This window comes from Carlito syrichta, unplaced genomic scaffold (assembly GCF_000164805.1).
Source record: "Carlito syrichta isolate Samal-C Ts95f unplaced genomic scaffold, Tarsius_syrichta-2.0.1 Scaffold301908, whole genome shotgun sequence".
Classification (NCBI taxonomy): domain Eukaryota; kingdom Metazoa; phylum Chordata; class Mammalia; order Primates; family Tarsiidae; genus Carlito; species Carlito syrichta.
The window spans coordinates 530,593-558,053 of record NW_007246004.1 but is presented as its reverse complement, the minus strand read 5'-3'; the positions used below and the strand labels follow the sequence as shown (position 1 = coordinate 558,053).

The following is a 27,461-nucleotide window of genomic DNA, read 5'->3' as shown; positions in this document are numbered from 1 at the left end:
AAGAAAGTCTGAATTCTACCACTGGTCCAAGTAAGATTAGAGGGTTCATGTGCCACCGCTCACCTCTGTACCTAGACATTTTAGCCTGAAATTGACTAAGGTAGCACTCTTCTTTATTTTGTGGGCTGGATTTTTATACTCCTTCTCTAAGAAATACAAAACGTTTGTGAAATCTTTTCTTCCATCAATTAGGCATCACTATTTGTACTCTGTAATGGGAGAAACTAGGGCAACAAGACATGAAGGGATCCAGTCATCTGGAAATTGAGTAACAAATCTGGGATTACAGCAGAATACGATGCCCGAGTCAAGAAGCATCCAACTACAGGTTCACATCAGCCTGTTAGCTGCCTTCTGGCGGTGGAAGGTAATACACAAATGCCATTTTGCGAACAGAGGCAATCGCTTTGGATTGGAGTCCTGAGCAGCAGAGAAGACAATAATGAGGGGTCTCTCATGGGCCTGGCCCTGAGCTAGCTGCCTCACGCCCATTTCTTCAATTCAGCAACACACTCTGAGAAGCATGGCAGGGGCCTGTCCTGTGGCAGCCACACTCTGAGAAAGTTTGCTCCTGCCAGTGTTCATATACCCTGGCCACTTGTATTAGTTGCCTGGTATGCGTTCTTCAGAGTTTCTTTATGCAGATTAATTCTGCCCTCTCTAACAGTCAGCAGGCAGGCACACTGTCAATGTGACAAAGCTCTTCCAGTTTTGCTGGTTGAACAGAAGACTGTCACTGGCACAAGGCCGAGGTAATGGAGAGCAAGTGGTAACGATCCACTCTATTAGATCCCTCTTCCCCCAGCCTGATTTCGCTGGAGCCTCGCTTTAACAAACACTGGCTGTCAGACTAAACCTGAACGACAGATTAGCCACTAGTGCGTTCCTGGAATCCACGTTCCTCCCGCCTTGGTACTGTGTGCACAATTATGGGGAACATAGGCCATGTGGGTCAGGACGAAGGTCAGTACCAACTCCAATTCTGCTAGGACAGTACAACATTTCACTTCAGTAACACAGATAAATGCATCTTCAAAATCGTTGGTACAGTGCTACGATCTTTTAAATGCATGAGCTGATCCTGCTATTTTAGAGACTGTATTAGGTTAACGCAACATTATGGGCATGTTTACTTGGAGGATACGTTTCTCTTGTATAACATGGGGAACCAAAGACATTCAGATTTTCTGTGCTGGATCTGTTAAGAATAACAGACTCAATCACTCTCAGGCAAAACTAATTTATATTTTTGTTTTTCTATTAAAATTAAATGAAATATTTTGTACCACCTGTTCATTGTTTAATGTTAATTTATTTCTTCAGCAAGATAAGCTCTTCTAGATAGGCCTCGTATGGCCTAGCACACAGCATTAATTCAAGGACAAAACTGCTGACCGAATGACCATAATCTAGTTATTGGTATAAACTTGGTCCTGTAAATATGAAGCGCTGCTTGAAGGCTGCCACATACACATGGACTGAGAAATCTGAGTGTCAAAAGCTTAAATACATGAGAAACAAATGTCCTCATCAAAGGAAAAGGCCTTCCCACACAGCAAGCCCGGTGATCTGGATGAATTTCTAGTTGAGCCAAGGGTTTAAGCAAGATGTCCTTTGGTATCCCTTCTATTTTGTGAAACAGGCCCAAACTTAATTTTTTAAAAAATGCCAGGAAGTAGAAAGAGACAGTACTTGGAAAAGGTGCAGGGTACTTTTCTGTGGAGACTTTGTTTGTTTGTTTTGGAGTCAGGATCTCAATCTGTTGCCCAGGCTGGAGTATAGTGGCATGATAATGGCTCACTGCAGCCTTGACTTGCTGGGCTCAGGCGATCCTTCTTTCTCAGCCTCCAGAAAGGTTTGGAGATTTTTATCTGCACTTTCCGTCCAATCCCAAATCTTTGTTACTAGTCTCCATCCTAAGGCTCTCAGGCAGGAGGCTTCTCTGTTCATTTACTTTTAAACCTACCTTGTAGGTACTATTCCTTTATTTTCTCTCCATACTCTGTGCATGTGTCAACTTTAAGTCTTCATATCATAATTCGTTTTAATGTGTCTGTCGCCGGCCATCCCCCACCAGACTGTGAGCTCCTTTAAACAGAGTTCCTTTATTTGATGTATAAAACTCCATTAATCATAGTTGAAATCAATTCAACTTGTCAAAAACAATATATTTTTTCACCTAAATGGTGGAAGGCTTTGGTAAAAACCCAACTGTCTTTCTAAAAAACATTTCCCTTTTGGGGGAGGACCAAACTTTTCTGATGACCACTTGCATACCTAATCCTGAATTGTACCCCACATCTTTAAAATAAAAAACATTTTTTTAAAGTAAAGAAAATATTTCTCTTTTTATTGAAGAACTAAATAATGGCACTCTAGGTGTACAATAAATAGAAGTTTCCTTTAGAAAGTTAAAGAACATGTTTTGGGTTGAACATTATAAATGTCTTTTCTCATTTTTTAATTGTGAGGTATATATATATATATAGACATCATAAAACAGCACATCATAGATGCAAATACCTTAGGGGGTTTGCACACTAAGTAGTTAACTCTTAAGAGAAGCTAGTATCTTTCTTCTTATTTTTTTACTTGTGAATAGCAGAAGCTAAAAATACGAAGAAAAAGAGGTAACATGCCCCAACTGTTTAAAAGGAACGCCTTTCTGTAAAGAATTCTGTTCATAAATAACCTACAAAGATTTGTTGCTTTAAGGGGCAAAAGGTGGAAAGGACATCACAGATCGTCTTCTAATTTAGCCCTTTCATTTTATGAATGAGGAAAACGTGACAGAAATAGTTTAGTGACCAAAATCAGCTCAACTCTCTCATCTGAAAATTATCAAGCACAGAGTTATTAATTTTCCATTGTGCTTCTGTTATAAAATGTGCTTTAAGTGTTAAGAATATTTATGGCTGGCTAGGACAACTCAGCCCTATCAGTAGTTTCTTTTCCTTTCTTTCTTTCTTTTTTTTTTTTGAGTTGGAGTCTCACTCTGTCACCCAGACTGGAGTGCAGTGGCCGTTCCCAGCCACCGCAGCCTCGACCTACAGGGCTCCGGTGATCCTTCCTCCTCGGCCTTCCAAGTAGCTGGAACTACAGGCGTACGGTACCACACCCAGCTGATTTTCTGATTTATTGTAGAGATGAGGTCTCGCTGCCCAGGCGAGTCTCGAACCCGCGGGCTCAGGCAATCCGCTCACCTCAGCCTCCCAAAGGCGCGGGATTACAGGCTGAGCCACCGAGCCCGGCTAATAGTTTCCTTTTCAAAGGCCCACAGTGACTGTTTGTGAAGTGTTCGCAGCAAAGGGCAGGATTTGAGAGCTCACGGGAAGAAAGTAAACTAAGACCACAATTAAATCTATCTCTGGTTCTCACACTGGCCACAAGCAGGATACATAATTTTTTGCCACATTCATAATAAGAACTTACTGGAGGTTAATAAGTCAATGCATATGTCAAGAATATGAGTACTTTCCCAAGAGCCACAGCAGGAGACTCCTCCAGCGTGCTCAGCAAAGGAGCCACAGGTTTGAGGAGGACACGGCTCCCAGAGTGAAGAAGTCAGGTCCCCAGGATCCTCACGGAGACCAGGCGGACCGCGACGGTGCTCACAGCAAGGCTTCGACACCTCTGACTCAGACTGCGTCTCCCTGACACTCCTCTGTCGAACCCAAAGGTCAAAGCTTGGGCTCAAAGGGCCACTCACTACAGGAGTTCGGTTTCAAGACACTGAAGAAGGTTATCTTTAAACTAAAATTAGGCTGTTTTCATTCTATCAAAATCCAAGAAAAACCATTCCACAAAGAGAACGAGAATTTATTATGCTCTATACTCACATTACTTTAATAACTTTCTGAGAGCACTGACAAATCTAATTTTAAAAAGATAAATTTGGACTCTAGCTCATAAAACTAAGAAAAGTACTGTCCCTAATGGTAAGTTTTCTTAAACTGTCATTTAGATTAGCCAAGTCATTTATTTGATTAACAAGGCAAGCTTTGGGCCTTTTTTTTTTTTTTTGGAAGAAATAGCAAGTACTGATCATTCGATTCTGTACTACTTTCTGTTGAGGGCATATTTAAATGTCTCATGACAGCAATTCATTTGGCAAAGTGCTCGCAGAGATTTTGTTTGCGCCCAGGAGCTGTGCTTGTATCATGCAAAGCCTTGCATCAGAGCAGTCTCCGTATGAGGCATCACTGGGCAGCATCTCCCACAAGGTGCAGGGCAGGACTAAGAGACGGGGTGCCCAGTGAGGGCAGAGCCACCAGCCCTCCCCCTGGGGACAGCAGTAGAGCAGTGCGCTGGGGCTCCAATTTCAATTCAGTTACCGACTCCAACGTCTCTGTGTTTCACTTTGTTCTAAAACAGTACAGCTAGAAGCTATTTTCTAAGGAAGGTCCTCTCTACAACCAAGCCACAAGCCCATACAAAATGAAAAGATTCATTTAAGATCTTCTCCAACGCGGGCTGCATGTATGTACTGTGATTTCTGTGAGTTTGTAATCCTGTTCTTGCCAGCCCTCCCTTGGTTGAAAAGTCTCCTGCCACTCTAATCACGAGCCCATGAAAACATGACCAGTAAGATGAATGGCCTCGTGGATGAGTATTAGTTTAATCTTCGATGAACCTGTCAAAGGAAGTCTTATTCTCTTCTGAGCTTTCTCCACTAGAACCAGTTTCTAAGAGGACAGTTTCTGTTCTTCTGCCGTCAAACTACTGGGTTTGTCAGGTCCTTCAAAGCCAAATTCAAATGTTGCCTCCTTCAAGAAACCTTTCCTGATCTTTGCAACCAGATGGCCTGTGCCTCCTCTCCAAACTCCCAGAGCACTTTTCTCCTACAGCCTTGATATTCTATGACCATTTTTGAGTTGACATTATGCCCTTGGAGGCGGGGCCTTGTGTTTTTCTTGACCGTGGTCTTCACTGAAGGTTGCCATGACTCCATTGCCCTGAAATCAAAGTGCCTGACTTGGGGTGGGGTAGAGACTGGACAGGGTTCTTGGTAATTAGAATCAGTTCCTGGGGTAAAAAAACAGAATACTGCAAGTCAAAAAGGAAATGACAGAAATGCTTCTACACTAACACTGGTTTTGTGTTTCAGCAGGAAAGCAGGTTAGCAGCAGCATTTTGGCTGTCTTGGTTTTATGGTGATCTCCCACTCTGTCTGCCCGAGTATCCGATTAGGACTTTTGGAAACAGAACACTCTGTCACCATTAACTCTTGCTCAATGTCTGATAATTTCTAAATACAGCTTGGCTGCCTGTCTTCCGATTGGCCCTTTTCAGAGGAAATGAAGTTAGGTTAAACAAATACTATGTGAAAAGCTGGATTTGATTTCTATAGCCAAGAGTGTTTTCTTGGCATGGAGTCTTGTAAAGAACCTCCTGTTTGCTCTGGTTAATTTGATAGTGCATTGCCCATAGTTACAGAGCACAGCATCCATCTGTATATCACCCACAGCTATTTTAGATTGGTAAACATGTTTGTCCTGATGGCTACTGAATATTTAAAGAGCTAACATTTCTTCCTGAGTCTTATCTCCTTCTATGCTTGTGACTAATACTAGCATTATGTTATTAGATAGTGTGGACTTGAACTGGACAATTTTCCTTTTAGATCACCTCTCCATTAACTATCTTTAAGAAAGAAAAAACAAGTATATTTTGTCACTTGTAGGAAAATCAGAATCTTTGGAATGCTTAGACATTTCTTTTTTCTGAGTTGGGGTCTTACTCTGTGGCCCAGGCTGGAGTTCAGTGGCACGCTCACAGCCACCGCAGAGTCGACCTGCTGCGCTCCGGCGATCCTTCTGCCTCAGGCTTCTGAGTAGCCGGAACTACAAGTGCACACTACCAAACCTGGCTAATTTTGATGTATTGTAGAGATGAGGTCTCGCCAAATTGCCTGGGCTGATCTCAAACCCCGGGGTTCAGGCAATCGTCTTGTCTTGGCCTCCCAAAGTGCTGGGATGACAGGCTGCGCCACTGTGCCCGGTTTAGACATTTCAAACAGGGAATGGAGCATGCAACTCTGGGTATAAAACACAGGACTCGAACATACAGGAGCTCTTTGAACGAGAAGGAAGAGGGTCTTAGGGTAAGAAATGACAAGCAAGTGAGACTCCATCAGGCCACAGAAGTTCCCAGACAGCCCCAGGCCCACCTCACCTCTTGTTTCTGTCCTCCAGCTGTAGTGTATACACCACGTCGTCAGCAGTGTGTGTCTTGGCGTTACTGTCTCCCCATTTGAGCTTCAGGCTCTGAGGGCCAGCCGCGGCACACTCCAGCCTGGGCGGCGAGGGTGGTAATGGCCGAGTTCTTGCTTTAATGAACTGACTGAATGGCCCGGCTCCAATTTCATTGACAGCCTGAATTCTGATCCTAGAGAAAGGAAAAAAGACACAGACCACACAGGTGTAACAATCAGTTGTTTTTCATTAGAAATAAACATTGGATGGAGTATTTATTACTTGCCCCTAAAGCAATATCGTGAAATAAAGAAAAACAAGTTAAAGTAACTCAAGACAAAGAGAGCACTGGGTAGCTCAGAGGACAGACTATGCCCCAAATTCCAAAAATTAATAGTAAAGAAAGCACACGAGCAAGATATTCCTTAGTTCTTTAATTAAAAAAAAAAAGTTTGCTGTCTGAGAGGAATGCTACCCTCACAACATGCTTCCATGTCTTGCTCTAGCAACCCTTTAGTTACCTGAGTCAGTTTTAAAAGTACGTAAGCTAGAAAGCACAAATTAAACAGGAGGACACATGAGTCTCCCTCAGAGTCAGAAACAAAGGCAGCAACTCTTCAACAGGACGCCTCACCTCTCCCTTCACCAGCCTCACCCAACAGTCTCTGCAAGTAAGTCCTCAACAAGGCTAAGTGGGTAGATGAGGCAAGGAACAGCATGTCATCGAGAGATACAAAAATCTTAACTAGGAGTTTGCTATGAGCAGTACAGAGTTATGGTAAAAAAGACATATTGACACTACTCCTGTGGTCAAGGGATTTAAAATCAAACGAAGTTAAAAGGTATATGTGAAATATTATTATTTTATATGTTCAGAGGGAGTATTCTTCCTATTTTTCTTGTTCCTTTAACTCAGTACTAGTTGAATTCAGTACTAGCTGACTGGAAAAGTTCTCCAAGGTCACTGAACTACACGTGGATGGCACTGCTCCATCTCATCCTCAGCACACCTTCCTGCATGATCTTGAAGCTTGCTTCTTCCTGGCCCTTGATGGTCCACACACCCCTGCAGGACATCTCTCCTTTGCTTTTCTGACCAGAAGCCTACCCACTTCCATCTCTGCTTTTTCTTTTCTTCTGTGCAATATGAGCAATTCCTCAAATTATGTTTTCTCAACTAATGTCACACATGGCCACAGCTTCAGCACTTAAGACACTCTCAGGCCTGGATCTCCTTTAATCTCTTCGTGACTCATTCCTAACCCTTCAGTGACCTCCACCTAAACACCGTGCTGGGTACACAGGCATATCACCAAGCTACCTAAGCAGTGCTGTCACCAGCTCTCAAAGTTCCCAACATCTAAACCCGAATTGAACTTGAAACGGTGTTTCAAAACACACTACAGTAAAACACATGGTCGAAATATGGACATAAATGCTTAGGAAACAGATTATTTTAAAGCAGTCTCATAATTTAGTTTTGTGTATTTCTCGTTTATAGCAATTGTTGTTTATATATTAACAGAAAATATTATTTAAGTATCATAATACCAAAATTTATCATCTGACCTCAAATTAGCCTAAATTCTGCAAACTTAAAGACTATGTAAGTCAGCAAGTCAACCTCATAATATGCCTGTTGGCTATTAAGGGGAAAAACAGGTTAATTCCAGATGGGCTGGAGTAGGGGCACCCCACTGTCCATTTACTTTTGTTCAGTGCATTCCCCACTGAATGAAGCTATTAGACCTCAACAAAATAAATGGAGCAGCCATTGAAGAACTATAAAAAGTAAACAATAGCTGCTGGATTGGGGCAAGCACAGAATTTGAATTATTACCACCCCTCCATTGTACCCCCGCTGACTCACAGCAGCCTGAATCCAGGAATGAACATGTGCCTGGATAGGGCTCCAGGTCACATCCAGGAAACGCTTGAGGAGACAAAGCAGTCTCTGAGTGCTCAGACAGTGGGAGAAATCTCCTACTCCCCCCCACACCCTGCTTTCTTCATTCTCTCATTCCCTAGCCATTAGGCAATCCTATCATATTAGCAATCTAAAGAAGAAAAAGTTCATGATCACATTCACTTATGAAGAAAAAGTGTAAATGATAAAATCCAAATTCTATTCATGATAAAAATTCTCAGCAAACTAAGGACAGAAGAGAACGTCCTCAACCTGGAAAAGGGCATCTACAAAAATACCCACAGCTGACATCATGCTAATGGTAACAGATTAAATGCTTTCCCTTTAAGATATGGAACAAGGCAAGATTGTCAACTCTCACCACTCATATTCAACATCATTTACTAGAAATGCCAGCCAGTGCAAAAAAGAAATAAAAAGGCATAGAAATAGCAAAGAAAGAAACAAAACAGAAACTACAAAACATTGTTGAAAATATTAAAGACCTCTTGAAATATAGAGAGACATACAGTATTCATGAATTGGAAGATTCCCAGGAGGTTTCTTAGGGGATATAGACAGGCTGATTCTAAAAGTTAACTGGAAAGGTCAAAAAACAAAAACACCTAAAGTAGTTAACACAAATTTGAAAAACTAAGAATAAAGTTGAAAGACTCAAACTGCCTGATTTTAGGACTCACTGTAAAGCTACAGTAATCAAGACAGTATGGTACCAGTAAAGAGACAAACACACAGATCAACACAATAGAATAGACTCCTGAAATAGTCCTATGCAAACATGACCAGCTGATTTTTGAAAAGGGTGCAGAAGCAACTAAATGGAAAAAAAACCAGTCTTTTCAACAAATGAAGTCTATTCTATTGTGTTGATCTGTGTGTTTGTCTCTTTACTGGTACCATACTGTCTTGATTACTGTAGCTTTATAGTGAGCCCTAAAATCAGGTAGTTTGATTCTTCCTACTTTATTCTTAGTTTTTCAAATTTGTGTTAGCTACTTTAGGTTTTTTTTGGTTTTGTTTTTTGACCTTTCCAGTTATCAATAGGGAATAAAAGTGAACCTCAACTTAAACCTCACCTTATACAAAACTTAGCTCAAAATAGACCAAAGATCTAAATGTAGAATATTAAACTTTTAAGAAGAAAACGCAGAGGAAAGTCGTTGTCATCTAGAATTAGGTAAAGAGTTTTCAGATATGACATGAAAAGCATGACCTTACATAAGAGAAAAAAATTAAATTTCATAAAAATTAAAAACTTCTGCACTATTAAGAGAATAAAGACAGGCTACCAACAGGGAGAAAGTATGTGCAAATCATATTTGACAAAGGATTGTATCCAGAATGTTTAACGACCTCTCAAAACACAACAGTAGGAAAAGAACCCATTAAAAATGAGTAGAAGCCTGGAACAGATACCAGAGGGGATATACAGATGGCATACCAGCACACAAAAGGTGTTCGACCTCAGTAGCCATCGGGAAATGCAAACTAAAACCACAATGAGATACCATCACATAAAAAAAAAAATGTGCTGGCAAAGACAAGAAGCAACTGAAATGCTCCTATTTTCTTGGTGATGATACAAAATGATACAACCATACTGGAAAACAGTCTCCTTAGAAAGTTAAATACACACTTATCACATGCCTCAGCAATCCCACTCCCAGGTATTTATTTTAGAGAAATTAATACTTATCTTCATACAAAACCCTGCACATGTTGCTGGCAGCTCTAGTCATAATCACCAGAACTAGACAAGTATCTGCTTCAGTTTGGAATGCAGCAAATACTTTTTTCTGATAAGTATTTATCAGCAAAACTCTATTACAAAGGGTCTCACTTTCCCCAGATTCTATTATATTATACTATTCTATTATATTATACCTTTTTTTGTGTAGATAAAGTAATGTTAAGTTTCTCAGTATAACACTAAAAGGCTTAAACTCTTCCTTGCCTCCCACATGAATCTTATAAAAATTACTTCATGGTATTAACACAAGAGTTTCTTTCTATGACTGGATTTTTTTGCAAGCGGAGAGGGAAAATCTTTTTTAAAAGGCAATCATCCAGTGGCTCAGCCTGTAATCCCAGCGCTTTGGGAGGCTGAGGTGAGTGGATTGCCTGAGTCCATGGGTTCGAGACCAGCCTGGGCAACTTGGCGAGACTTCATCTCTACAATAAATCAAAAATTAGCTGGGTGTGGTAGCACGCGCCTGTAGTTCCAGCTACTTGGACGGCTGAGGCAAAAGGATCACAGGAGCACAGTGGGTCAAGGCTGCGGTGGCCGGGAGCGTCCACTGCACTCCAGTCTGGGTGACAGAGTGAGACTCCAACTCAAAATAAATAAAAGGCAGTCATCATGATGGTGAAAATTACTACCCTCCCTCCCTTCTCGGGAAAAGGGAATTATGCCAGACATTTCATCTTTCTTCAACAGCTAACACATATCCTACAAGATTTATATGAAGGTCCTCCCAGTATCTAAAGTACCATTCTTTCCTGTTATTCTAGGCACAGGTATATATAGAATCGAGGTCAAGATGCTTTCTTCCACCTGCTGGCTCGCCTGGTATTCCAGGTGGCCCTACCCTTCGCTCTGTGGAGCCAAATAGCCCTTAGCTACTTTAATTCACAAAAGAAAGTAAGGTAATAGGTTCCTTAAGGTTATAGTTCTGTTCTGCTCAAGGGAAAAAAAATGCTAAGAAAGTGGAATCAGCTATTAAATTAAAAAACAGTTTAGAAGCTAAAAAATAGTTTAGAATATACAGATATCAAGACATAAATATAAATTCAGATTTGCTCTTTGATTTCTTTTGCAGATTCACTTATTTCTCGAGAGGAACCACAGTACTTTGGCAATTACTGGATTCCCTACATCCTTATCCCTACAATTCTCTGAGCTTTCACTGAGAAGTACTAGCGAGACATATAATCTCAGCCTTAATACACACAGCACCATCACCACCACCAGGAAGACTATGGTGGGGGCTTGACTCTCTTTAGCATTGTAGCCTCTTTGGGAATCCTGGTCTTCACTTTCGGGACCTTGGGGAAATTAACACTTTTAAGTGTGAGTTTCCTTCTCTCTAAAGTGTGGATAAAATGCCTCTTTTCTGCATTTACAAACAGGATTATTTAATTAAGATAAGGAATATGGGAAGCACTTCTAATTTTTAATATTTTGTATCCCACAACACAACCAGAAAAGAACCCAAGGGGACCAAAAGCACTGGTCTACTTTGAAATGCGAACTTACAGAGTTATCCTTTTGCCTTCCCAGTGGTGAAGGCAGCGTGCTGGGAACATCTTCGCTGGAGCTGGACGACTGCCACCACCTCTCCTGACAACATGAGCAATGTGCTGATACCACCACTCAACTGATAGCCGATGCTGAGCTCTACCTGACACAGCCTTTAAACTCCACTGAAGGGCTGAATGTAACTTTTGATCGTGTGGAAGAAAGAAAATTGAACTAGATCTATACAGCAACACGACCCAGTTAAATGTGAAAAGATCTGGGAGTCAGAAAGTTCTACACTTCACTCTCCAACATGGCAACCACCAGCCACAAGTGGCAATTCAAGTTTAAAATAATTAAAAGAAAACAAAACTTAAAATTCAGTTCCTCAGGCCACTAGCCACATTTTAAAGGCTCAGTTACATGTGTCTCCCGGCTGCTATCCTGGACAGCGAAGATTCCATCACTGAACCATTTCCATCACCGAAGAAAAAGACAGTGCTGTTGGCAGCTATGTGATCTCGTGCAAGTTACTTAATTTCTGTGAGGCTCAATGCCCTTGTCTGTAAAGTATACATATCGCCTAGATTGAGAGGCTGCTGTTAGAATTTAATGAGGTAATATACGAAAGGCAAAAGAAACAGTGCTTAGTATACAGTACATATCCAAGAAAGAGCAGCTACTACAGCAATCCTGCATTAAGCTTGGGTCTCTGAACGTGACCCTCAAAAAGTCACTTCCCTTTCCTGGGCCTCACTGTCCCGAACTGAAAAAGTTTGAGGAGTTCTTCTAGTCCACTTCTAAGGACCCCATCAGATGTGTGCTGCCACGTTAAATGCGTGTTGAGCCAAAGGGGCGCAAACCACCAACTCCCTCCCAGGCTCCAAGAGCCCAGAGCTTCCAGCGGGTCCTGCGTTCTTCCAAAAGCCCCAGAAGTCCGGCTTTCCAATATAGCCCATGGTCTGATGTGAGCTATTTATAAAGTCTGTCTTAAATGATTACTGAAATATACCTATGCTTTTCCTTCCTCTCAGTAACTTTCAAGAACTCAGCAACTTTTTCTAAGCCATCCTCTGAAGGGGAGGGTGAGGCAAAGCACTCAAGTACTGATGAAAACAGTACCAGCAACTACCACAACAAACACTGCCAATGTGCTACAGCGTGCAAACTATTATCTCTGCTGTTGGAGGCAAGGAAACTGAAGTTAAATTCAGAGAGGCTAAGTGACCCAATCTAAATGACATAGCAGCTACTCGGGGTGAAAATCTAGGTTTGACATATGTAGCGCTATTCCTAATTTCTGCTTTGACCTCTAAGGTAGGAACTACTTGTCTACTTCGTGAGTGAAGCTAAGTGAGGTCCAGCCACTTGCACTGATCCCACGTGGGACTCAGGTCAGATTGGGGTGCGAACTGGCCCCCATCAAGCTCAAAGGACTCCATACATCTGGCACACCAAATTCTCTATCATAACTGGGACAAGACCTGGCCACAAATCCCCCCAAAAGTCATTTCAATTCAAATCACACTTTCAGTTTAACAACTGTCTTTTGCCAATAAAACAGGCATTTAGAACAGTCAACGTGTTTATTTTCACTCTACTCAATTATCATCTGGCCCTGAAATCAATTATCTAGATTTTAAAAACATTCAATTCAACCTACCCTGCATTTTCACAAAAACATATTTTGCTTCAGCAAAACTCATGAAAAACATTTGTCTATGTAGTGATGCACTGAGTGAACATTAGCTAGTTCTAATGATAAAGCAACACTCAAAACTGAAAAAGAACTGAGAAACTGATAAAATGAAATGAGGCGATGGCCTGTTGCATCGTGGGGAAAATATTAAGACTTCTGAGCACAGGAAGCTGAGAAAACTAACCGAGGACTAAGGCAGTTGCTGTTGGTTTTATTTTGGGATGAAAAACACAGCATGTGAAAAGAATTTCCTGCTAGTGAGAGGTGACGTGGGATTAATGAGCAAAACAAACCCTAACCCGAGGAGCAATTCCAATGATTCACCTCAGAAAATAAAAACTAAGATTTATTAAATTAATTAAGTCTATCCCAAACCCAAATTTGAGGAAGCTTTTTCTATAGCTGAAGTAAATGTTACTTTTGAAACTTAGATGAAATCTGCTGGTCTTTCGTTTTGTTTTGCGTAACTTGCATTATGTCCATTTTTGAAATCTTAAAGCTCTGCAAATTAAGTACAAGAGAAATGGAATTTTGCTTTCCAATTTGGAGGCGTAAGGTAACTCCAACTCCATCTTGGCCAGTCTAATATTAAAAAAAACAAAACAAAAATCTCTCCAAGTTTCCAGAAGTCTGTAATACCCATCAATACACTAACAATATTAAGTACATCAAACTAAGCATGTTCCTTATACATTTTTACTAAAAATCAACTATTAAAATATCTAGTTCTAGATGCTAAATACATGCTTGCTTCAGAAGATCACAGCTTTCAAATTTCCAACACTAAATATATTAAAAGAAGGACTTTCAAAACAAACCATCCTTACTGGGAGGATGACTTCTCTCATCTAGATGAGTCATCCCAGAGCTCAGAAAGTCGTGAGTGTGGGGTGAGGGGACTGAAGGGTCCCCGGGCAAAGGGCTGGGGTAAGAGAGGTCTGAGAAGCCAACCCTAGACTACCATCTGACCATCTAATTAAGAAAAATAGGAAAGAAAATAATCATCAGAGAACTTCTAAAGAAGTATGAAATAACAGCATAAATGCAGAAAATTCCTTTTGGGGAAAAAAGATGCACTCGGAGGAACCAGAGCAGCCTCAACAAGCTCCTTCCCCAGACAGCTCCTTTAGCTACAGCACCACCATTCCAACTCCAGTCCCTTCCATTTGGTTTCTCATGCTTTGTCTTGAAGAGGAAAAATCCTTAAAGGATAATGCCAGATTTCCACAGATAAGCTGATCTATGATCTGGTCACAAGCGCCCTTCCAGCTCATTTCTTCCCTACCAAACATTAACAACAGATAATTAACTGGTGACTTATTTATTATGTGTCAAGCAAATACTAGGTACCTAAACTCTTATCTACAACATAAACATCCCTGATAGGTAGTTAAAATTATCCCTATTTTATAGATCAGGAAACTGAGGCACGAAAAGCTTAAATAACTTGCCAAAGGTCACAGAGACAGGGAGGGACCCAGGATTGGAATCAAGGTCAGTCTGTTACTACAGAGCTTGTCTCTTACTAAAGCCCACCTCATCTTAATTGTGAAAAAACGATTTATGATTCACTTCTTGGCAGCCTAACAGAGCACCTAATATATAGTAAGGACCCAATAACTGTTATTTGCATCCCCTTTCTACCTAGCAAAAGGAGCATAACAAACAAATCTACTTTATAAGTTTTAGTTGTTTGCCAGCTTGGAATGAGTAAGACATATAATTGCTAAAAAAGAAAAAACAGTAATCTCAGACAATCTTACTACCCAGCACGGAGAACAAGGAAGGTGGCAGTCCTGGTTCATTCCTGGAGGTCTGGGTATTGCAAGTCCGGGAGGCCATCAAGAAACAGAAATCATCCAAAGAAGAGGTTGGGGGAGGTTACAGAACACCCATGCTAGTGAAGACAATCTGAATGATGGTGGGGACAGCTGATCTGAGGCAGCTGATATTATGATAATGACGCTTAGGTCCCCTCTGGGGGCTACTAAGTCACAGTCTACAGGCGTGGGGCTCAGACACCTGCATTTTGGAAATGCTCTCAGGGCAACTCTTACGTACAATGACATTTAAGAATCACTGGTCTAGGGCAGAAGTTTTCACACTTTGCCAGGCATCAGAATCTCCTGGAAGGCTAATTAACGATCCCCGAACTAGGCCCTACTCCTCTAATGCTTGATGAAGCAGGTCCGGGATGGGGCCTGATAATCTGCGTTTTAACAAGCTCCCAAGTGATGCCAACGCTGCTGGTCCAGCCACTACACTTTGAGAACCACTGCTCTCAGGGAAGTTCCAGGGTCAACTGAGTTGATTTTAGATAGAGGCCTGAACAAATATAAGAGAAACACTGTAAAAATAGAGCTATTCACAAAAAGCATGGGCTGCCTGGTGAGTGGAAGCTGGAACCACTGCCCCCCCATCACTGAAGATGCTGGAGACAAGAGATTGGGTAGGGGTGACTCCGGGTACCTCTCTAGGCTTGCAACGTCTATGGAAGTACGCAAAGGAAAGTGAGGTTTCCATTTTTAATAACTGTTTTCTCTTCAAACCAAAACACACATTCAATTTCAAACTGAGTTTATAAACCTAAAAGCAATGTCTTTAAAACTAGTACGGCAATTTCAATGATTTCTATAGGGTATATCAGCAAGCCAATGAGTAGTTTTGTAAGCTTTAGTGGTTTACCAGAAAGAGGCACTAAACCACCCTGGCAACACAGGTAAGGAACAAACTCGAAGGATCTGTTCACTTATGTTTTAACAAACTTATGGGACAGTAAAAGTAAGATAAAAGTTGACTGGATCAAAATTGTATCCTTTAGTTACTTGAAATACTCATTTGGCATTTCATTGTAATTATTGCAGTTCTGTTTCTGAAACGTGAAGAACAAAACAGGGTTGATCTGGGGTTTTTTTAGATTAGAAAATACAGTTTATTTATAAAATAAATTAGAGAGAAGGAGGGGATTCACCTCCCTAAGGTAGGGGAGGGGGCCAGCACCTGAGAAACACAGTCCAGCCTTAGCTCAAAGAGCACATGGCGACACCAGAGCTTAGCAAAGCAATGGCCGATCAGAGTTCTTGTAGTACTCAACTGTGTACTACAGAAACTAAATTCGTAAAGTTGTATAAAGTTTCACAAAACATAAATTACTTTAATATCTTAAGTATAAAACATCTAGTTTATGATTTATTTATTGGTCAGCAAAGACTTTGGTCACATCTTTTTTTTTCTTTTTGGTTAAGATCACACTATATGATTAGGGCCAAAGATCTGCTTTTCCTAAAACTGTTCAATTTCCATGCTATCTGTCTAAAATGGTACCTTACAAGCCACCCTGTAAGATTAAAAGGTGACATCCTCCCATTGTGACTTTCGTTTCACATTTAGCTCAATATACTAGCCTTGGCATATTAACACTGAATTAAAGTTATTTATGCTACATCTATCAAATACTTTTTAATAGTTTTGAGGTTTTACTATCCAAATCTAAGCTCACCTTTTGACAGGTCCTACATTTCTAAACTATTTCATCTTCCCTATAAAAGAATTATCTTCTAAGGTACTTTCTAGTATGTTTTTAAATCAACCACTTATATGAAAGATATTTTTGATAATTTCAACTGCTATTGGCATTTCCTTATTAAACAAAGATTCTCAACATCTGTCCCTTCATTTGAGGCCCTGAAATCTAGATTGTTTTGGAAGTCACTTGACAATAGGTTGTTTAATAGAAGTCAGTATGTCTCCAATGCCTTCCTTCTACAAATCTTAAAAGTTTTACAATCATTTAAGCCACACTGAAATGTCTGGAAGAAGCGAAATTCGTGGGCTAACACCTTGCCAAAGTTTTAAAATAATTTCTGACCTGAATGTTCACAAGACTGACCTAAGGTTTTGAGTTCACTCTGGGGTAGAGTATGAGTCAGAGTGAACACAAAATCATCCAGGGAGTTCCCAGACCACTGTGGCTTTTCCATGGGTCTTCCGGCCTGAGGGCTCAGAGTGAGACAATACTCTGGACATCTGGTCTCTTGGGAACAGCAGGGAGATGCACTTGTTGATTATTCTCCCCTGGAGGTTCACTTGTAGCCCCAATCGCTGGTGTGTTGCTGCAGCTTTATTTCGACTTCCCTGTACTCACCGGTAGGTGGTTTCTGGAAGGAGATCTCTCATAATGTGGGTGGTGGTGTTGCCCACGGTAATGCTAGCGTCTCCAAACTCAATGTGATAAGCAAGGATTTCAGATCCGTTGTTGCATGGCTCTTCCCAGCTCAGCACAAGGCACACGGAAGGTGAGTTAGGATAGGCACTGGGAGGTTCCTCCTCCAGGACACAGAGAGTGGGGACGGGGTCAGGGACAGACGCTGGTGTCTGGCAAAGGACAAGCTCACTGTGTGGTCCTGCTCCTGCTTGATTGAAGGCCTATAAAACAGAACAGAGACACAGAGGCCACGTAACACCATTAGCACATTCTCATGCCTCCACGTTAGCTGCCGTTAAATAAATCTGAAGTAAGCATGCAATTTATTTCTAGACATGCAGGTAGAAATAAATCCTAGAAACTGTCTGCTTTAATCCCATGACCACTTTCCGAAAAACACCAATCATATCTTTTCCATTAATAAAGCAAGAGGTAACATGGCCATCATGACTTCTGACGAAGAATAATTTTAAAATAACACTTTATATTTGCATGACCCACTTAGTTAACGTCCTATGTGATCTTCACAATAATCCTCTGAGGTAAATCTTAAATGGCAGGTAAGTGTACCTGCCTTTTACAGAGGAGAGCACTCAGAGTCAGAGTAACTAACGTAGGCCTCATTTAAAGGCAAAGCTGGGACTGGAATCCAGTCCATCTGATTTTTAAGTCTCCTGCTGTCCTGAAACCGCAGTAGGGATTTAGAAAAGGTAGCTACAGTTCTCCATGCGAATAATAAAACCACACCTGAAGTCAGTTCTCAGCCCTCCTCAGACTTAGCTGAGAGTAACAGCTGACATCCCAACCTCTCCCAGCCCCTTTAGATCCTTACTCACCACCTGGTGTCCGGAACCCCACATTCTTGTTTCTCCTCCTACTTTACCTGCTGCTGCTTCTCTATCACCTTTGCTGGTTGCCAACTGCCATCACCTTGATCTCTTAGTGCTGGTATATGCCAGGGCAATTCCTCTCTTTTATACTGACTCAAACTTTTGGAGATTTCATCTTGTCTCAGTAGGTAAATATCATCTGTTAGCTACTCCCATTTAGACGCACAGCCCAGACCTCTATCCAGGATGTCTAGTTCAGGTATCTGTATTCAGCTGCTTACTGAATCCTCCATCTACACTTCCAGTAGACATCTCATGCTCAAGCGGCCACCCCGGCCCCTCACTTCTGCCCCTTCCCTCTTCACACAAACTCCACTGCATCTCCTGTCCCACTTTCCCTACTTCTTCAAAATCCTCTTTATCTTAAACTAATTTTAGGCTTACAGGAACAAGTGGTAAAAAAAGTAGAGAAATTTCTGTATATCTCTTATTTGGCTTTTCCTAATATCAACATCTTACATAACCACAGAATAATCATCAAAATCAGGAAATTATCACCGATGCCATACTATTAACAACATATAGACTTGATTAGAATCTTACCAATTTTTCCAGCTGTCTTTTTCCTATCCCAGAATCCTACTTTCTTCTAACTAGCTTGGCTCTATGGAAAACGCTTTCTAGATTTACACCATTTATTATACATCACTTATTATTACTAGTTTTCAAAGGAAACTTAATTCAAAAGCATCTTTTACTAAATAATAGTATGCCTATAATATACAATATGTCTAATAAATAGAATTATGCTGGTACTTCTTAAAGTATTGCTAAGTAAGAATATAAAAATTCAAAAATTCCTGAGCAAAGCAAGATCTCTTTCACCCAATTTTTATAAAACATAGTATAGGTATTGCAATGCTTTAATTTTTAAGCTGCCAAACATTCAAAAGAATACTTTATAATAATGTCATATTTGATCCATAAATAGCAAGAAATCAATATAGGTTGAGGAGACTCTTTCCATGGAATATTTCTTAGCATCAGCAGTGGTGGTTTTAAGAGTACTATCCCCTTCAAAACATCTGACTCATTTTATGACCAATAAGTATAGATATTTGAAAATATTTTCTCTTTCTATTAATACAGAGAGGCAAAATTATTACGCAGTTATGAATCTTATTAATGCATCTTTTAGAATGCATTTCTGGGAAGTCAATGCTAAGTGACAACATATATCCTGAAAAGAAAAACAGAAATATAAGAACATTTAAAAACATATAAAATCTTGAAAAGCATAGTAGAGTGAAGCTCGTCACTGTGGTGGCAGAAAGCTCTTTACTTACATCCTGCCTGGGTCCAAAAACAGGACTGTGCCACATAACCGAACCTTTTTGCAATGACTCAGCATCCTCTGATAAAGATCTGATAATCTGCTGTAACACTGACTCATTGACAAAAGGTTAATTATGTCCCAGGTGCTTTATTCGAGAAGGAGCAATAGTGTGTAACAAAAGAGTTTAAGCAGAAATGTTTAAAATACAGCAGAATCGAACAGAAATGTTTCAGTTGACATGGAAAATTAACTTATGAAGGGGATATTTTATTCAAAGGGGCCAGAGACAATGGGTGTACCTAATAAGCAATTTGATTGCGACTTAAGCCTGGCATCTCTGCTTCCGTATCGACTCAAATCTAAATAAGTGGGAAGACAGAGCTCTGCGTGTTCAACAACCACACAAGATCACTCTTTGCATCTCTCCTCCTGACTCCCCCCACTTGATCCTGGCGCAATCGTGTGCTCAAGAAACGTTACTAAACACATTTAGTGGGAGGAAAAGGGCAGGGAAACTTATTTTCTCAGAACACTAAGGCTTTACAGAGAAAACATAATAATTTATCCAAGTGAATAAAGTAAAAGTAAACCCATGATTATCATCCCCCTTGGGGGTTAGGCGATGAACCAATTGTTCTGGATGTTCTTCCATTTGGACTCCCGAGTGGAAGCTTAAGATAACCGTATTGGGAGGAGGGAGGTAAGGGCTGTCAGCTAATGCAGACACCTCCAAATTTATTTAATATTGCTTTTGGCTCCATTCAGCAGCTGGTAAATAGTTTTCTGTCTTCTGGCAGTTCCAAGTGGCTTTCCCACTGAAATGTGCACCTCACAGGGATTAGACAGCCCCTGCCCTAAGGAGTTGTGCCCTCTTTCCCTTAGATTTGGTCATTTATTCAGCAAACGGGCAAACATGGAATGAGATATGGGTGGTAAGAAGTAGAAAGAGAAGAATCTTATTTTGTTCTTAAGTTTCAAGATCTCCTAGAGAGGCAGATATGAGCCATAAGATACCAAAACAACCATACTTATGTTTATTTCAAAGGCCTCTTTTTTCCATATCATCCCTCCTGATCCCTCCATCACAAGCCTTGGTGTGGGCTTTCCAAAGAGTCTTTCATGGAACATTAAGTCCTCATGAATCCTATCTGAATCACGTCAACCTACCTGTAGTCTACAGCAGTACTGTGCAGCAGGCAACAGATCTCTTATTTCAAAACAGGTGTCTGTGCCATGGTAAACAAGCTCTAAGGATTCTTCGTCCTCTCCCCATTCCAACCTGTACTCTGAGATGTCGGCACCAGAGCTCTCAGGACTCTGGAAAGCAGAAATTCAACCAGTCAAAATAATTCCACTGAGAAGAAAATTCTTCTGTGCTTGTGTTCAACTAACTAAAACAGGAAAGAGAACAACACACCCAGAACATTCCAAACACATGTAGCAGAAAGGTGCAAGAAACACTTAATCTCTTCTCAATTCTGACCAGTAGTAAAATTGCCACAACTCTGAAGGATGCAAGCAAGAGCCAAGGGAGCCCACCTCACACAGAGCAGAATCGTAATCTACATGTACACTTAGCTTCATGGTTTCCTAACTTGAATCTGTGTTTGGGCGTAGGTAAAGTAAATAAACAGAAACTGATGCAGAACATGCCTGACTTACCTCCCAACTCACCAGCACACACCCGTCGGGCGTGAAGGAAATACTAGGTGCCCTGCATTGTCCAGGAGGCCCTGCTGCCGTGGTGATTTCTGAGACATCAGAATAGGGGCCGTACTGAAAGGAAAGAACACATACGCTTGTCTGTACATAGATATGCATGTGTTTGTGCGTGTGGGCATACAAAAGCTTATAAACAAAGAGCGAGGCTAACATCACCATCAACATGACTGGTTAAAAAGTGTCTCCTGATGGTTTGCGCTTTCATCTGAACGTGTCTAAGGTTTTATCCTACATACATTCCCTGAGTAGTAAACACCTGTTAGCTATGTACATTTTTAATTCAAAAGAATTAGAAAGTTGGTTTATGAAACATTTTTCCTTTAATATGACATCAGAAACAAAAGCATGGTGATTCTGGCCATAACAGGGCAATCTGCTTTAATATTTTTCAGAGACCATCAAAGAAAACTAAGTCAAACGCACACTGAAGTTGAATTTTTCATGCACAAAAACCGACTTGAAATTTCTAGTTATCAAATTCTAGGTATTTCTTTTAGTTACTGGTATTTCCCATTTGGAAAACTAATGTTCCCATAATGCCTTCTCAGCACGTCCTCACCATTTCAACTACTCAAAGGTGTTCACTGCACTCCTCTTTATGTTACCACTCAGAGCCCAGCATCACTAGACTTAACACATTTTGAGAGAGCCATAACAACCCAAACCACCCATTTTAACGTTGGAATATTTGATCCTTCAAAGAGTTGGGGCAAACAGTAAAATACTTTCCAGGTTAATGAAATATATGACTGTGCTTTTCAAAATGGGAAAAAAGATTTTTAAAAAGACACCTCTCGTATGTTCTAACACAATTTGCAAAGATCCTGGGTAGTGGAGGGCAAGCTCTGTGAAGTGGACTTCAAGATAATTACAGCCATATAGTTAACATTCAAAACAACAGGAACAAACCCGAGCTACAGACGGTTTCTTTGACCAGTGCAGGGAGTGAGGGAGTAATACTCCCCCCAGCCCCGCTGCACATAGACCTCTGTGACGGCAGAGGGACCTGAGAAGGGGCTGGGCCGGGGCAGGCACAACAGTGTGGTCACCAGCACCCATCTCCCTGCCACTTACATCTAAGTCCGGGTGCACAGGCTTTCATGTTTAGGTGTTTTTGTTTGATTTGCAGGTCTTTGTTGTGTCTGAAATTCTCCCCCAGTGAGAACTAGAAGAAAATCAGTTCCTGTTCAAGGTCCGACAGGCTACTTCAGACCAAATGTCTTCATAGCCAGCTGTGGCTAACATGAACTGGCTAAAGACAGACAAACACATTTCACTTCTGGGAACTAGAAAAAAAGTCACTGGCAACTCAGAGTCACCGTAAGCTGGGTTTTCTTATTTTTAAAAACTTCATCAATTAATTAAGTCAGTTTACTTGCAAAGAGCCTGTCATATGCCCACTGGCACTCTGGGGAGGGCTGCAGCATCAGTTTACTCACCCACACCTCCTGCCCTCATTCACGCCCCCCCCAACCCCCATCCCTGACACACCAAAGCCCATGGTCTCTGGGCTTCCTCCTGCTCATTAAGAATCCGCCCCGCCATATCAGTCTGCAATTTCAAAGAAAGAAGAACAAGCACCTTTGTGGATACAGTTTAGACATACATACTCTCAATCTCTGATAGCTCAACTTGAAAACTCCAGATGGAGCACTAGAAGGAAGGGCCAGAAAGTTCTGCACTTTTCCTTTAAGACAAAAATAAGCTGGCATCCCAGACTCTACCCCTTTGCAGCTTTAAAAATGGACCTAAGACATTGCTGTTTCATTGAGACAAGATGGTAGCGAACTTTTGTTAGAACTATTCTGTAGTCCTAACTTTTCAAAACTGATAAATCAAGTCAACAAGAGAGTAGGAAATTTTCCAAAGACTATCAAAAGCATCTACCCGGCGATGTTCTAATTAACCTTAATCTTAATAGAACAGTGTGAGAACAAAAAACCCAGAAAATTTCCAATGCTGGGTCACAACACCTACTCAGAAATAAGATCGCAGACGCCCCTTTCTTGGCTATCAAGGCTGGATAGATGCTGCCAAGGATGTCAGGAGGGCAGACACAGAAGTGCTCCTGTCTCGCATTCTGACCATGGGGGATAGCCCTATACTCACCCCTCCATCGTTCAGAGCCCTCACCCTGAAACGATACATGGTTCCAGGGAGCAGGTTGCCGACAGTGCACTCCAGCTCCGGCCCGTGGTATACTTCTGAGGCCACATCCTTGGGCTCGGTCATCTCCACGCTGTACTCTGAGACCTCACAGCCACTTTCAGATGCAGGGACATCTGGGGATGAAGGATTTTCTTCATCTTAGAAACTTTTGTGCTTCTAGTTGACCGAGTCACACCCGATTTCACACAACTTGTGCAAAATGTCACGTGGGTGGACTGCCCTGAGTATCTCTCTTACAAAAGAATCCCTGCCCGCCAAAGAAAGAAATGGATACAAAAGGAAAAGTTCCTGTATGAGGTTAGGGATACTAACCAAGGCACTCAAGTATATATAATGGCATTAACAAAATAATTATGACACAAATGTCTTCACATGTTAATGCAAGATAAATAGGAGAAATAGAGGGAATGAAAGTCTTCAGCTTAAAACCAAAGGACATGCTAAATCAAGATGCAGGACCCCAAACTGGCACACTGTTTTATACTTTAGACATAAGTGGTGGGGAAAAATAGTTTGCTAGAGCCCTGCATGTTCATACTTGCAATGTTCCATGTTGTAAACTGCGGCACAATGAGAAATGCTAGCACAGCTTAGTCAATGCTGTAAAGCACCAGGACCCACCCACAATGATGCAGCAAGGGGGCCGTGTGCAAAGGGAAGGGGGAGCTCAATGGTACCTTATGAACCATTTCTTGGCTTTATTTCTAAATTGAGCCCAACTTTCCTTTCATGATCAAACTGGCTATTCTGAGACACTCCCTAGAGAAGGGGAGGGTGAGGTTGACTGGCGTGTGTGGCTCCATCTGGGATAGGGTGATGAGCAAGCATGTGCGTGTGTGTGTGTGTGTGTGTGTGTGTGTAGGGGGTGACACACATCAAAAACCCGGGCCAATGTACGTTAAGAAGAATACAGACACGTCCAACAGAAAAAAAGACACACAGTTAAAAGGAAGTCCTGACACGAAGCTATAAAACATTAGGCATTAATCTCCAACTGTCCAGAAAGTCAACGTCAATGTGAAGATTTATTCACTCACCCCACTCTAAGTGGACTTCTTTGTGCTTTGGTCTACCCAAAACCCTCGGTGGTCGGCACTGACCTGGTGCAATGCTTAGTGTGCGAACGGGGAGACTTTCAGAACACTGCAGGAGAAATACCGGAGAGAATCATCTCTTAGTTATGTGAATCTAACAGACCTCTGCACATCAGGCAAATTCCACTTCATAACTGTAAACGCTATCAAAAAGGGTTACACAGTAAATGTGCACTCATCATATGCTTTTTATGCAGTGAGATCTTCATAGAAAAGTGTGTGCATGGTTTAAGAGTGGACATATGCTACATATGGCACTGGTAAAAACACTCTGCGGCCCAGGCCCAAGAAAATTATTTTTAAGGTTAGATTAGCAGTTGCAAGTGCTGTGTATACTAAGTACACAAATACTTTCCTTTAAAACAAAATTAGAAAGACTCTTCATGAGGACAAAAGAGATCACAAAACGACAGCTGAATACAATTTTAAAATGGTGTCATAAATGGCCAACTCTTCACATAGAGAGCTAAAAAGCAAATATAATCAATATCCAGTCAACTGAGTCTGATGTTAACCAGCAGGTTCTGTTACTGCTAAAACAAGTAGGCCTTCATTTTGCAGGACCTGGTTGTGTAAGACTGGCGGTGTGCAAGCTGTCTTCCTGAGAAAACAAGGTACAGTATGCAGCTCAACCACACTCTGTCTTCTTCCAGAGGGAGGCAGTGCAGAGGAAGTGGGCTCTATACATGTTGCAGCCTCACAAGCACAGGAACCACCCGCTGATAATTTTGGCTTTGATTTTGATGTACTCCACCCTGCAAGGCATTCCAGAAGGTTCTGGCACTGTGGAAGGATGGGCCCATGGTACCTTCTTCACAGGGAGTCTGTTAATATGGGCAATCTAGATGATCCAGCACTGTCATCCTTGGGGGGAAGGGCGGGGAAATAAGCATAAGAGTGGACAGTGCAGGTGGGCTGACTGCAACAGTTAGACACTCAAATGGCAGGCCTATGCCTGTGGACTCAACCCAGCACAGGGTCACAAGCCACCATCTCCCCTTCTCTTTCTTTCTCTCTAAATATTAGTAGATTCAACCATAATCCTAAATATTTCCATAGTGAAAATCTCTTTTAACATCTTGTCTCTACTAGCTTCTTTACATGTAAATTAAAGTCATTTAGACAATAATCACCTCATTTTAGAGTACTTCCTGTGTTTGGGGCCCACAGGCACATCATGAGATTGATACCAAGGCTCCCGGCATTGTTAACTGGCCAGGCGGAGGTCGCATACATGCCAGACAGCAGGAAAACGAATGTGCTACTCAGCCCGGTCATCATAAATTTACTAGGTCTTTACAACGGCTTTCCAGCAGATGGCAGTAAAATACCTCGAGGAAGGTATGTCTCTACCGTTCTCACAAAACTGACAGACGCTTTAAGAGCAGAGCCACACAAGTCTTATCTCTTAGACTCTATGTTTTCTATTTTCCCACCATTGTAATAACTGACGTCTTTTTTATTTGGTGAATGCAAATTCCAGACAATTCTCAACTGTCGCGTGTGATTATGCCAAAGCCTTCTGAGAAATAACTAAACGACAAACGTGCCTGAAATTACCATAATTCAGATAGAAATCATTTGGGACTATCTTTTATGTCCTCTATAGCACAATTCAAAAAGTTTTATTTTAAATTTCCTAATGTTATGCCACCAGGCTGCATTACTGAGATACATTTTTAAACTGTAGTTTTATCTCGATGTTATAGACAGCTTGCCATTGACCAAAGATGTTTACCTGGCTGTGTCCACCAGTACTGATGCAGCATGCTCGGAGTTTGTACAAAGTGCCTGGTTTCAAGTGGGTGAAGGTGTACTCTGTCGCCGATCCACTGTATGCTACTTCCCACTGATTTGCTGTAAAACAAGACTCATGAGTGAGTTTATATCTCTTGTCAAAATGTAGAAACATCAGCCATTACTGACAAGAAAAAGTTCTGTGATCTTCATGAAAACCAATATCTACTGTTGTTTGAAAAATAGCCAAAAAGTTCTTTTTTTTTTTTTAAATTACAAAGTTAAATACTAAAACACAGGGAGTCATTTTCAATACTTAGCACTGCTGGCTAGACGACTTAATATCACCACTGTTACATTTGCTGACTATGGCGCCTGGGTGAGAGAAACCAGCTAAAGTGTGCAGCTGGCATGGGAGGAGGGCTGAGCATGCTAGGAAACCCTTCCAGCGTGAGGAGGCCTCAGGGGCAGCCAGGGATGTGGCTGCCTGCTTGGCCACGAGGCTTCTGGCAAGTGTGGGAGGGGGAGCTGCTGATGAGTTCCTCCCTGTTCGTATTTTCCTGGGGATTAAAAGTAAATGAAATCTTCTTGTTAGAGCCTGGGTCTTCCGGCTGTCTTTACGCAGCCCCACTTAACAGAAAAATGCCACCAGGGAGGATGACAAGAATCCAACACTTGGTATGAGCCAGGTTTTATCTGACTACTGACCGGAACTGAAGAGAGCAAGCGGGGTGGCCAGAGGAGGCTGGATGCCTGATGAGGCTGAGACCATGAAGAGAGAGCATCTGGGGCTGTGTCAACTGCTGGCCACCTCGCATGTCTGGGCTGCTGGTATGCTTTTCCCTCCTCTCTCAGGCTTTGTTTCCAGCTCACTACTTCACAAAAGCCTTTTACTCCATGAAGTTGATTTACGGAAACTACTTTTACTCTAGTACAAGATAATTTACTAGAGTAACTTCCATAATAACTCAGCTGCTTATTAGGCTATATTTATAGCAAGGTCACCCGCATCGAGGCCATAGGAGAAGGGGGACTATTAAAAACAATGATCCCAGTATCACAGGTCAGAAAACCTGTACTGAAAAGGTAGCTGAGAACATGAATTTCTGAAAAGATTCAGGTAATCATTCACCCATGCAGTGGCAAAGTAGTTAACTATAAGTCCAGAATGGTGCCTACTTTTAACTTGCCACCAGTAGCTGAGACAGCCATCAAGACATGTTTAGGTTTTCACAGTGAGCCACTGACATACATCTATGACTTCCCTCCTAGGTAGGTTTTGTAACACAAAAAGGCTAAATCAATTTTTAG

At 41.5% G+C, this 27,461-nt stretch overlaps 1 protein-coding gene across 1 annotated transcript in view; it reads right to left on the bottom strand.

The window, feature by feature from the left end:
• Nucleotides 1-27,461, bottom strand: part of FNDC3B (fibronectin type III domain containing 3B) — a 296,455-nt gene that overhangs the window by 30,360 nt on the left and 238,634 nt on the right. The window contains exons 16-22 of the mRNA XM_008055647.1: nt 26,152-26,270; nt 24,357-24,462; nt 23,260-23,432; nt 21,091-21,204; nt 20,596-20,745; nt 17,203-17,483; nt 6,175-6,387 (exon numbers count right to left, since the gene is read on the bottom strand). Coding sequence (XP_008053838.1) covers nt 6,175-6,387; nt 17,203-17,483; nt 20,596-20,745; nt 21,091-21,204; nt 23,260-23,432; nt 24,357-24,462; nt 26,152-26,270 — 1,156 coding nt within the window. The remainder of the gene's footprint in view (nt 1-6,174; nt 6,388-17,202; nt 17,484-20,595; nt 20,746-21,090; nt 21,205-23,259; nt 23,433-24,356; nt 24,463-26,151; nt 26,271-27,461) is intronic.